The 12,210-nt window shown below is 38.5% G+C and overlaps 1 protein-coding gene across 3 annotated transcripts in view; it reads right to left on the bottom strand.

The window, feature by feature from the left end:
- Window positions 1–12,210, bottom strand: part of ap3d1 (adaptor related protein complex 3 subunit delta 1) — a 71,697-nt gene that overhangs the window by 16,600 nt on the left and 42,887 nt on the right. Inside the window, exons 19-26 of one of the 3 annotated variants that reach the window (XM_078424106.1) lie at window positions 11,157–11,232; window positions 10,220–10,416; window positions 7,540–7,613; window positions 6,084–6,107; window positions 4,469–4,616; window positions 2,020–2,148; window positions 1,605–1,658; window positions 1,081–1,152 (exon numbers count right to left, since the gene is read on the bottom strand). In XM_078424106.1, the coding sequence (XP_078280232.1) occupies window positions 1,081–1,152; window positions 1,605–1,658; window positions 2,020–2,148; window positions 4,469–4,616; window positions 6,084–6,107; window positions 7,540–7,613; window positions 10,220–10,416; window positions 11,157–11,232 (774 nt within the window). The remainder of the gene's footprint in view (window positions 1–1,080; window positions 1,153–1,604; window positions 1,659–2,019; window positions 2,149–4,468; window positions 4,617–6,083; window positions 6,108–7,539; window positions 7,614–10,219; window positions 10,417–11,156; window positions 11,233–12,210) is intronic. The other 2 variants (XM_078424107.1, XM_078424108.1) reach the window with 2 other exon arrangements.

Genomic DNA, 12,210 nt, shown 5'->3' with positions numbered 1-12,210 from the left:
GGAGAAAAATCATGCTTTCATATTTCATCCTGGACAATGCATCTTTAAACTCAGATAAGTAAGTGCAGGTAGGTATTGCTGAAGTATAAATGAATCTTGGACCTGAAACATTAATTCTGTTTCTCGTCTTAATCTGAGCATTTCCAGCAATTTAAAATAATTTCAGATTTCTAGCATCTAGTTTCTTTTTTCCCCTTGTCTTGCTGATACTGCACCAACAAACGCTGTTGGGCTATAAACATGCAGTCCCTCATGCATGCAGTTGCAGATTTAAAATTTAGTGTTTGCAAGCAACAATTTAAAAGATTTAGCATCAGCAGCAGATTTTATATGCGGTGGCAAAGGACTCCAAACAGGGATGGTTCTGGGGCTCAGCGACTAGCGGAAACAGTATTTGTTGGTCTTGATGGTTATGTAATTCAAGGATTGGTTTAGTCGAGTTCCTGTTCTGCTCACATGCTATTGTTAGTTATTCAGTTATCCAGCAAACACGAAGAGATGATGGCAACCCTTGACTTGAAACTAGGGTGTTATTGTATATATATATATACACACACATACTTTTAAAATTACTTCCAATATTTTTCTAATATTACATACTTCAGAACAGTTCACTAACTTTTACATTCAAAATGGACTAATTTAAAGAATTTGCAGGTTATTTAAGCATGGGCACATTAGATTTACATATTTTAAAACAAAGTAAAAGAATTTAACAGATGCATGGTAATATACAGATGTTTTTGGTTTATGCAACAACTGTTTTAATGTTAACAATTTTCAAAAGAAACCTAGCTTGATAAAAGAGTAAGTGGATGCTAACAAAGATTAAATTATATAACTGCCATTCATTAAAGACAGAATGACAAATTCTAGCATTACCAAGCAGACCCCAGGGAAGTTGGTTGCAACAAAAAAGTTGAAGGATTTAATTTTCAACAGTATATAGTTGAGTAGCAACAGTGTAGAATTTTATCATTGAATTTTTATACCTACCAAACGTCATTTTTTTGGGGGAAAAAGTCATTGACAACAAAAGCGCAGTTTCAAAATCAGTTTTCAAAATACGTTGCAACTTACTGCTTCCTCTTCTTCCTTTGTTCCAGATATTTCTTCTACTATAGAAGCTTCTTCATTTTTAAGTGATTCTGTCTGTAAAAACATCAAAACTTCTGCTGAATTTTATCTGATTATTCAACATTTTATCACAATTTCAGATCTTGTTAAAAAGCAACCAACTGGCCTGCAAATGGAACACCAAATCAATAATATATTGTCTTAATGCCAACATAATAAAAGTTAACTTTTTTCTCAGATATGGGGAAATATATCCAAGGTTATATATTGTCCAGTTTTTGAGTGCTGGAGTAACTAAGCGGCTAAGGCAGCATCTCTGGAGAACATGAAGGAGTGACATTCCGGGACGGGACTCTAATTCAGACTTCTGTGTCTGAAGAAGTGGCCCCAACCTGAAATGTCACTATCCTGTTGAGTTACTCCAGCATTTTGTGTCTTTTTTTTGTGTTGATGGGTGATTGATGATTGGTGTGGATGCAGTGGGCCGAAGAGCCTGCTTCCATGCTATACCACTAAAGCAAACTGACCTGTGATTTGCTTTGTTCTGGAGCTTTGGACAGCCAGAAGTCGAGATCTGATCCCTGAACATGGGAATAAAGAAAAGGAAAATATATTCAAGGTCATCGCTAGTTCTGACATGAAACTTTGCTCAAAATCACTCCGAATCTCTTCACTGATATTTCTATCTCTGCAATAGCACTAAAGGTCCTTATAAATTTGTAAAAGCTTTTATTAGGTTGATCATGAAAATATTCTTTGGGTGCAGGCAGGAGGGAGGTGGCAGGAGAACTGTTGATAACCATCTTCACTATTGTTAGTACCACCCACTTTAGTGTCATCGGTCTCCTCCATTACACTGTGGCCTGAGCATCACTCAGTCCTTCTATTGTTATTCATATCTATGTAACCTCCACACTGTCACAGTCACAGTACAATACTAACCTCTGTGGGTTTTTCATTGTCTGCTTCTTCTTTCAATGTTGGTGCAATAACTTCTTCAGGTGCAGCATGTTCATTCTCTGGATTTTCATAAGACTTCCTATGTTTTTTGCCAACCTTCTCTTTACTTTTCTGTCGTAAGAGAAGTGAGAGCAAAAAAAACAAAAACATTCATTACTTGTGAACAAACTCAAATATTTCTCTCTCTCACAGCATGCCAGAGGTCTGAGTGATCAAAAGCAGCGAGCCCCTGGGCTACCTTTTTTTGTTGCTTGAATTGAAAACCATGGGTCAGATTTATACATATACATCAAGTGGAACGTACTGAACAGGCATTATTGATTGACTGCAAAATTTCTGGTTGGCAAATACCACCAGTTTATCTAAAAGTCATTCAACTCTGTAGGCATTTCAGGATAGTTCCTGCAACTTTAGCAATGACTTATGACATTTCACACAATATTTATTCCCAATAAACTGTGCAAAGACTTTCAACAAACTTCAAGGAAAAAGGTTCATTAAGTTTTCAGAAAGAGTAGCGATAAAAATGAGTGGTGCTTAGCCGCAGTTTTAACAGCCATAAGAATTCTTACTGCTGCTGTAATGGTGACATTCAGCAAGAGTAAATTTGTCATTGTGCCAAGAGGAAATGGGAACTTTGAGTTGTTTAAATGCAGGCCACTGCATCTCATGCTTCATTAAGCACGTTTTACAAGTAAAATCCCAGACCCACTCATCTACGTACACGTCCAAGCAGAAATGACCGTAAAATAACAAATTTACATCACTGGAATTAACATTCAGAGTCAACACAGTAAATAATACCTTGCAGTAAGTAGCTTTAAAGCCTCATTTTATGCACAAAGGATTTTTGAAATGCCAGCTTAAAGAGCAGGAGAAAGATTTAAATTTGTTGCCGATTTCACATTCACACAGGATGTGTCTGGTCATTAACACGGTACATGTGCTGAGTAAAGCTCTTTGGTTCTACTCTCCAGTGGTGGCTGTCTAATGCTCCATATATTGATGTCTTGCTGGCAGTTCCACAGAAAATCATGCGTGAGCTGCAGTGAGAGTCAGATGGGATCCAAACTTCAACAATAGAAGAACATCTCCAATGCTACTCCAGTCACTAGGAATAGATGGGCAATAAATCATAATGTTCTGTGTGGCTTAGTAATCAACTGGTACACTGTCCTGGGCTTCCTCCATAGCAAGACTAAGGCTATGTGCAAACTGGAAAAACAACACACGGTGGTACAACCGGTAGAGTCGCTGCCTCATAGCACTAGAGCAGGGTTCAATCCTGACCTTGGGTGTTGTCTGTGTGCTGTTTGCAATCTCCCAGTGACTGCATGGGTTTTCTCCCACATCCCCAAGACGTGCGGTGTGTGTGTGTTAATTGGCCTCTGTAAAATTGCCCTTAGTGTGTAGGGAGTGAATGCAAAAGTAGGTTTACATACAACTAGTGTGAACGGGTAATCAATGGTCGGCGTGGACCTGGTGGGTCAAAAGGCCTGTTTCCATGCTGTATCTTTAAACTAAACACCTCATTCTGCTTGGGTAGCTTAAAACCTAATGCATCAATACCAAATTCTCTAATTTTAGGTGACACTCTCCTTCCTCTTTTCTTTCCTGTGAGCCCTACCCCTGTGTGCAACCATTTCTCCAACTATCCCGCTGCTCTTTCTCCCTCCCCCAACCCTGCTCCCCTCCTCCCCTTCCATCTATATCCCTCTCTCTGGCTTTACATTTCATACCTTCAATAGGAATCCGAGGGGTAACTTTTTCACATAAAGGGTGGTGAGTGTATGGAACAAGCTGCCAGAGGAGGTAGTTGAAGCTGGGACTATCCCATCGTTTAAGAAGCAATTAGACAGGTACATGGATAGGGCAGATAGGATAAGAACCGTTTGGAGGGTTATGGACCAAGCGCAGGCAAGTGGGACTAGTGTAGCTGGGACATTGTTGGCCGGTGTGGGCGAGTTGGGCCGAAGGGCCTGTTTCCACACTGTATCACTCCATGATCTTTTCTTTCCTTATCTGACACCTTATTGTCTCCTTTTCATCTCCAGTGTCACTAACTCTACCCACCTGCTATCCCACCCCCCCCCCCCTCACTTGTATCCACCAATCACTTTCCAGGCCATGTCTCGACCCATATTACCCTTTGTCTATCCCTCCTATTACAATCAGTTTGAAAAAGAGGTCTATTCCAAAATGTTACCTTTCCATTCCCTCCACAGATGCTGCATGACCCACTGAGTTACTCCAGCACTTTGTGTTTTGCAACAAATTAGAACTAGTGTTTTACTTTTACATTGGGCCAGGTGAATCAAATTTAGATTTCTGAGATTCAGAGAATCTGGATCTATCATTTAAACTACTTCTGAAAATCCCAGGGAACAATAATTTCATAAACTGCTTAAAGTATTAAACAATTTCAATTTACCCGTTTCTCTTTATCTCTCTTTTCTTTCTTCACTTTCTTGGAAGGTTTCTTACTTTTTTCTTCTACGGGAGCAGCTTCAATCTCTGGCGACTTCTTTTCACTTACTCGGTGCATCCTGACAGGCAGCTTTTCATTATCTGTCAAAGGCCTTTAAAATGTATTAAGATTTACAATTAAGTGGCTATTAGCTTCATAAAGCTATGAAAGAAATGAAAAAGTATTTGAATTTCCATTCACTCTTCCATAACTTAAAATTCAAACATATTCAAAAATATTTTTGCCTATCATTCATGGAACAAGTGAAGTCGTGCAAGTTGAAAAATTGAAGACAACACTTGCAAGACAGTATGATAAGACAATTCTCAGCACATCTGTTGAAATTATTTGTTTGGCCAAAATAAGCATCTTTGACAACATAGCTCTCTTAGAGAACTACTTGAAGAACAATACAAAACACAATCAAAATTATCGCAATGATGAATTATGGTTTCCAGGTGTTTTTTTATTACCAAAGCTTGAGAGAATGAAGCTGGGAGATAGAATCATTGAGTATGGAAGCATGCTCTTCAATCCAACTCGTCCATGCTGACCAAGATGCCCATCTATTCCAGTTCCATTTGCCTGGGTTTGGCACAAATTCCTCTAAACCTTTCCCATCCATCCATCCATCTGTCCAAGCCATAATCTCACAGACCATTTCTGATTTTATCACTAACACCATGTACTAACACCTTTCGTACCACCCTATATACCTGTGATGCCACTTTCCCTCTGCTCTATTCCGGACAGCCTGATCATTCCCTATGAAGGTCCTGCCCTGGTTTGACTTCCCAAAACGCAACACCTTGCACGAATCTGCATTAGCCATTCCCGAGTTCACTTATGCAACTGATCAAGATCCTGCTGTAATTTTTGATAAACATCTTCACTGTCTACAAAACTGCCTACTTTAGGCCATTAAAATTTCTATGGTATGGTAAAACAGCTGAACATGTAAAACCTGGTTGACAACAGAAAATAATAGGCATCTTGTTACTGTGTGTATATATAATCAAACACATATAATAATTAAAGATTTTTGAAGGTAGAATGCTGAGAACAGTTTATCAAACTGGGAGAAAATATGAACACCTAGGTTTCGGTCTTAAATATATCAATACTGCACTAACAGTCAGAACACCGACATGCCTAATACACAAAAGGAGAATAGGAATCAACAAAGCCAGTTATCAAGTATTCATGGGCATTAAGGAATGAATATAAAAAGGATAGAAATTATTTATTTTGTGATGTTGTCAGGCACAATGAAAGAAAGTCAGATAATAAGAGATTTGAAACTAACTAAGAATTTCTAATGAACTGCATGGCATTTGCCCATACCAAACCTGTGTTTAACCCTTTGAATATTGAAATCGTGAATATGAATGTGTTAAGAAAATTGAGTAGCCGAAAACTGATTGCACTTGCCATTACTTGGCTTTTGACAAAATAAACTTTTTGTATTTTTAATATTATGCTTCTAATTTCAATGGGTTAAATCTTTAAAACCACATCAAACCCATCTTCAACTCAAACGGGTTGATTTAAGGTCAAGAGCAAACACAATGTTACATACCTTCCTTTGTTCATAGGATTTAGACTTTTGTTGGGACACAAAGAGGATGGTTTTGCGAGCAGGAGAAAGAATGACAGAGAGAGAATGACAGAGAAACATGGAGCGGCATATTAAATGTATAGAGAGAAAGAAAAAAATAGAGTCACAGAACCATTAAATAGCCATAAATGTGATATTCATTTCGGATCAATTATAGAACTTATCACTGATGCAATATAGTGTTATGTTACCATAACACATTCAGCTATCATTGTAGTTACATTACAAATGAACAGATATAAACAAAAGGCTGTAGTGCCAGAGGTTAAGTTTTCTATAACGGATTTAATATTAAGATGGAGGTGTGTGGGAGAGTATGGGGGGATGAAGGGAAAGTGGCGGAAATTGAGAAAGTTAATGCGTCAAAACTTATATGTGCATTGACATAAGCCACAAGTAAAATGATCCATTCAATATTAAAAATAATAACATTAACAAATTCAGTTAATTATATTCCAAAGTCAATTGATATACAAGGTATGATTTAATAAGAACCCGAAGGGCACATTTTTCACTCAGAGGTTGGTGCGCATTTGGAACGAGCTGCCGGGGAGGTAAATTTGCAGATACTATAACAGCATTCAAAAAAATCACATGGTAAAGGTTTAAAGGGATATGGGCCAAACATGGACAAAAGGGACTAGCTTAGATGGGGCATCTTGGTTGGCATGGACGAATGGGCTGAAGGGCCTGCTTCCATGCTGTATGGCTCTCTGTTTGCACTCTTATGCCAATGGAGAAGGATTTTGTTAAATTATATAAAATGGTGTAGATTCAATACATGCTTCAAATATCTATGTATTTCATTAAAAGCAGTTCATGTGCTTTGCAATTTCCTATTTGACAAAGGTTTGACAGAGGATGCACTCCCTGGGGGCTTCTGGCCAAAGACGTAATAGGGAAAGGGATTAAGAGGAAACAAAAATAGAAAGTCAGCTCATGTGACCCATTTGATGCAATAACAGGCAGCCAGCTCAAGATGTAAACCTGGCCACTAAAGGCTCTGATAGAAGCTATTAAAGGAGCAAGGAAGGAAAACAAGAGAAAAGAGAACCAAATCTAAAGAGACAAAAGGTATCTGAGAGAAATAGATGTGAAATTATAGCTTTTATGGATCATCCAAATTTGATGATCAAAAATTACAAATGTCACTTTTTTTTAAATAAAGGAAATCATCTGTTGTAAAAATACTGCCTGGATTTAGTTCAGTCCATAAAAATTGTGATCAAATTTTTTTAAAAATTCATTCAGGTAAATTATACAAATGTTAGGGTTCAGTACTCAAGAATGACCTAACTTTTACAAGACCAAAAAGAGCATAAATAATTTGCATAAGCATTCATAAACATCAGTTGCAAAAAAATAGAGATTGTTTAAAAATCAGTCTATTCACCAAAAATTATCAATGTACACTTACTTATCTAGATCAATATCCAATGCTTTGTAAGGATCGTTGGGATCTTTGTCATCGTCATCACTTGGCAAGGCATTCTAAACAAACCCCAACAAGCATTGAAAATTATATTTTAGTAAAGTTTTGTTTGAAAACCAATGAAACAGTATCTTAAACTTTCCTTTGTCATTCAATGCCCCTGCCTTATCCATCAATTTCACATTAATGTGAAGTAGCAGTGGGGCAAACCAAATGCAAGGAGCAAGTGAGGACAGCAGAATGAAGGCAAGTGAGAGGAGAAAGTGAAAGTGACTGTACATAATAAAAGTAAGAACACGTGGAGAGAGTGGGTATCACACCGAGCCTGCATTACTGAACAGAGCACAAAACTGTGTACACGAGGGAATGCAAAGACAGAAAGAATCATGCACAAGTTGGGAAGGGGGTGGGGGAAATATCTGCCTTTGTATAGGGCTGCTTCACTTCCTGAAAAATTGGTCTGAATATTTTCACTAAAACATTTGGACGTGAATTGATATGATTAGGCAAATAGGGCTGCTGATTTCCCCAAAGTAAAAGTGTAATGCCTGACTAATTCATCTATTTCTTCGAAGTTATCTGACTGAGGCTGCAATAACAAGACTTCTTTAAAAAGTTAGACAGGATCTTAAAAGGTAGTGTGCAGTAAAGATGGTTTGGATTAAATCTCAATTAAATATATGATGCATCATAGCAGTACACCCTCAGTACCACATTAAAATTAGATAGATAGCTCTTGGGGCTAGCGGAATCAAAGGAAATGGGGAGAAGGCAGGCATGGGTTACTGATTGTGAATGATCAGCCATGATCACAATGAATGGCGGTGCTGGCTCGAAGGGCCAAATGACCTCCTCCTGCACCTATATTCTATACCTATGTTTCTATGTTTAAAATTACATTTAGTTCAGCATTCCACAGTGAATCTGCGTTTCCATCGCCAGTCAATGTACCAATGCGGTAAAATTATAATTACTCGGTACACCCAGAAGATAGATGAATGATGCTTTTAAAATAACAAGTGCAACTTATATTTAACATTTTATTGAGAAATTTTAGGAAAATTTTAGAAAAATACATTATATTTTTGTGCAGAGTTAATTTGTCAAGTTTGTTCAGGAAAGTTTCCTTAGGCAATATGGAAGGGCCCTACAAGGGAGAGGGCAAAGCTTAATCCACACTTAGGAAATTGAGAAGGGCAAGTGACGGAAGTGTCAGTGACAATCCTTCTGGGACCAGCGACCCGAATTCTATTAGCTTTAATATAATTGTAGGCGAGGACAAGGCCCCCAAGTTAAAGTTCTGAATTGGGGCAAGGCCAACTTTGATGGTATTACACAGGAATCTGGGCTAAAGTTGTTTGGAGTAGGATGTTTGCAGGTAAAGAGAAGTTCGGAAAATGGGATGCTTTTAAAAGAGTGATGGTGAGAATTCAAGGCATGCATCATCCTGTTAGAATAAAGAGCATGGCAGCTGGGAATAAGGGACTCTGGATGATGAGACAAATCGAGGCTCTGGTCAGGTAGATCAAGTGTATACTCAGAGGAGTTTAGGGGACTGAGAAGCATACTTAAGAGGAGGGCAAAAAATCACTCTGGGGCAGGAAATCACTCTGGCAGATAAAATGAAAGAGAATCCAGAGATTTTATAACCACATTAAGAGAAAGAGGGTAACGAGAGAAATAGGGCTCCTCAGAAACTAAAGCAGTCATCTATGTGTGGAGTGTCAGGAGATGGGCAATGGCCTCAATGAGCATTTTTCCTCTGTTTTTACCATGGAGAAAAACATGAAAAACAGGGAACTTTGGACAGTTAATGGAGATGTCTTGAGGACAGTCCGCATTAAGGTTGAGGAGGTACATGATATCCGAGGGCTTCTGAAGGTAGATGAATCTCCTGGGCCTGATCAGATATATTCAAGGTGACTGTGGGAAGCTAGAAAAGAAATTACAGGAGCCCGAGCTGACAGGTATGAATCATCATTAGACACTGATGATGTGCCAGATGACTTCTAATTAAGAAGGGCTGTAAGGAAAAGCCAGAGAACTATAGACCAGTGAGCCCAACATCTGTGGTAGGTAGCTTACTGGAGAGGATGCTGAGGGATAAGATATATATGCATTTGGATAAACAGAGGCCAATTTGGGATAGCATGGTTTTGTACATGGGAGATCATATCTTACGAAATTGATTGAGCTTTTTGGAATGGTAACCAAAATGTTTGATGAGGGCAAGGCCGTATATGTTGTCTACATGGTCCTCAGTAAAACCTTTTGTAGGCTCCTCCAGAGGGTGAGAATGCATGTGATCCAGGGAGAGCTAGCAGACGGGATAAAGAATTGGCTTCTTTAAGAAGGAAGCAGAGGGTGGCGATTGGAGTGCTTTTCGGACTGGAGGCCTGTGATGAGTGGTGTGGTTCAGGGATTGGTGCTAGAACTAGATTATTGCTGTTTGTGGTTTATATCAACGATTTCGATGAGATTGTACAAGTCATGATTAGTACAACAGCAGATGACACTAAACAGGGTGGTATCATAGAGTGTGAAGATGGTTATAAAAAATTAGGGTTGCAGGGTCTGTTTCTGTGCTGTATCTAATAGTTCTAGGTCTGTCAACCACTTAAATTGATCCGACAGCAAAAGGTGCTACAGAAGTTTTAATTCTAACCTCAGGCATTTCTTCAGTGATAATGTCCACTTGATGAACTGGAGCAATGTCTTCATCACTTTCTGTATGAAGTGAATCATGGCGACGTTTGCCTTTCTTGTCTCTCTTTTGTTTCTTCTTCTTTTTCTCTCTGTCCCGTCTCTGTTGTTGCCTGCGTTCTTCTTCTAGCTTAAGATACTGATCTGACAAAGGCATTCCTGTGCACATCAATACAACATACAACAATATACAAACAACTGTCTATGAAGAATTTAAGGTAAAGGTGGCGCAAGTTAGACCACAACTTCTCAAATCAAAACATTTTCAACTCTAATGGGAACACGTGCTGGAATAAGTCAGGGGGTCAGGCAGCATTTTTGGACACGGATAGGTAACATTTCAGGTTATGACGCTTCCTCAGATCCTTACTATTATCTCCTATCCATGTGAATGGTGTCTGACCCACTGAATTATTCCATCGCTTTGTATTCTACAAAAGATGACTGCATCTGCAGATCCTTGTGCCTTCAACTCTAATGTGTCTGCTTCAACATTTGCAGATGACACTGTCATCAGATATTGAATCTTTCCTATCAAATAATTTAGATGGTTGGCTATATTAATTACTCATGTAAAATTACATATCACATTCTGGCTGACAATTGGTCAGTCTCAGCCCTCGAGGAATCGGTGATCTTGATCTCATTTCTTTTATTTGTCAGCAGGTTCTCACACTTGTTAAATATAGTTAGCGAAACATAATGCTACTTCAAAGAAGTGGCGTTCTCGCTAAACAAATAAATTTAGATCATGCAATGCTTAGCTATAAAATAATAGCTAATAAAATGAATGCCACTAGATTCCTTCTATTTTGACTATACAGGAAACAGACTTGGGATCCAAAAACCACCAATTATCGCAACAACTACCTTACATTCAGTTCATGGAACACAATTACCTGGTACTCTCAATGGCACCGTAAGATCAATCTGCACCACAGGTATGTGGTCCACCCCACTAGCATCCTGGTAATTCTGAAATTAAACAGATCAATTGATTATGATTCTCACCTTCACAGCTATGCAAGTTCATGCATTCTAAAATGTTGCCATAAATGGAAAAGCTTCACGCACTTATCAAATGTGACATTTTCATGCACATTAATACTTTGGAACTGCTCAAAGAACAGAGTATTTTAATTAAAGCTCACTTGACTTTATCTTTAATGAAATTAAAATGTCCAAAAGCTAGAAGAGGCAACTCAGTGAGAGTCCAGGCAGAAATGGCCAGCAGGCATGTGTATCCCACATTCTATCCAAAGGTCCAACTCTGTTTGCAGCCATCATCCACATTTTCAACTAAATTAATGAACACAAGTCAGGATGGAAATTCTGGATTATTTCCACTCTTCCAGCTCTAAGAAACCCAAGCCAACTGCAACCCTTCAAATTCTGCACTAGCCGATGAGGTAAAACAATACAACTGAATCAACCCTTAAGCCTCCCAGTATATGACTTGAAATGATTGTCTTTAGCCCTTTCCACCAACGAAAGCATCTGTATGGGACAAGGCGACATTTATCATCAGAGGATCCCCATTATAAGACTAGGTTCAGGAACAACTATTTCCTACAATTATCAGGTTCTTGAATCAACCTGTAAAACCCTAATCCTACTGTAGAAATGAAACACCATGAACCACCTCATGCGCTAACATAGTCTTGTTTTCTAATTTGTGTTTTGCAATATCTTGTTTTTTTCCCTCTCAACAGTCTTGGTTTCTTGTCTTGCAGAATCTATCAGCAATTTATGCATAATTTATGTTTTTATGTCTATGTCTCTGCAATGCTGCTGCAAGCAAGATTTTCATTGTCCCTGCACCTCACTGTACTTGCATCAAGTCAGAGGAATGACTCTCATGTTATCTATTTGTTCTATTTTCTTTACTTTAATGACAAATTACGAACACTATCTTCAGTCTGAATTCAAGGCCAGTTGGAAGTGAAAAGAGTA

The sequence above is a fragment of the Rhinoraja longicauda genome, chromosome 28, assembly GCF_053455715.1.
Source record: "Rhinoraja longicauda isolate Sanriku21f chromosome 28, sRhiLon1.1, whole genome shotgun sequence".
In the NCBI taxonomy this organism is placed as follows: Eukaryota; Metazoa; Chordata; class Chondrichthyes; order Rajiformes; family Arhynchobatidae; genus Rhinoraja; species Rhinoraja longicauda.
Note: the sequence above shows the minus strand (reverse complement) of the source record. Positions and strands in the feature narration are given on the sequence as shown.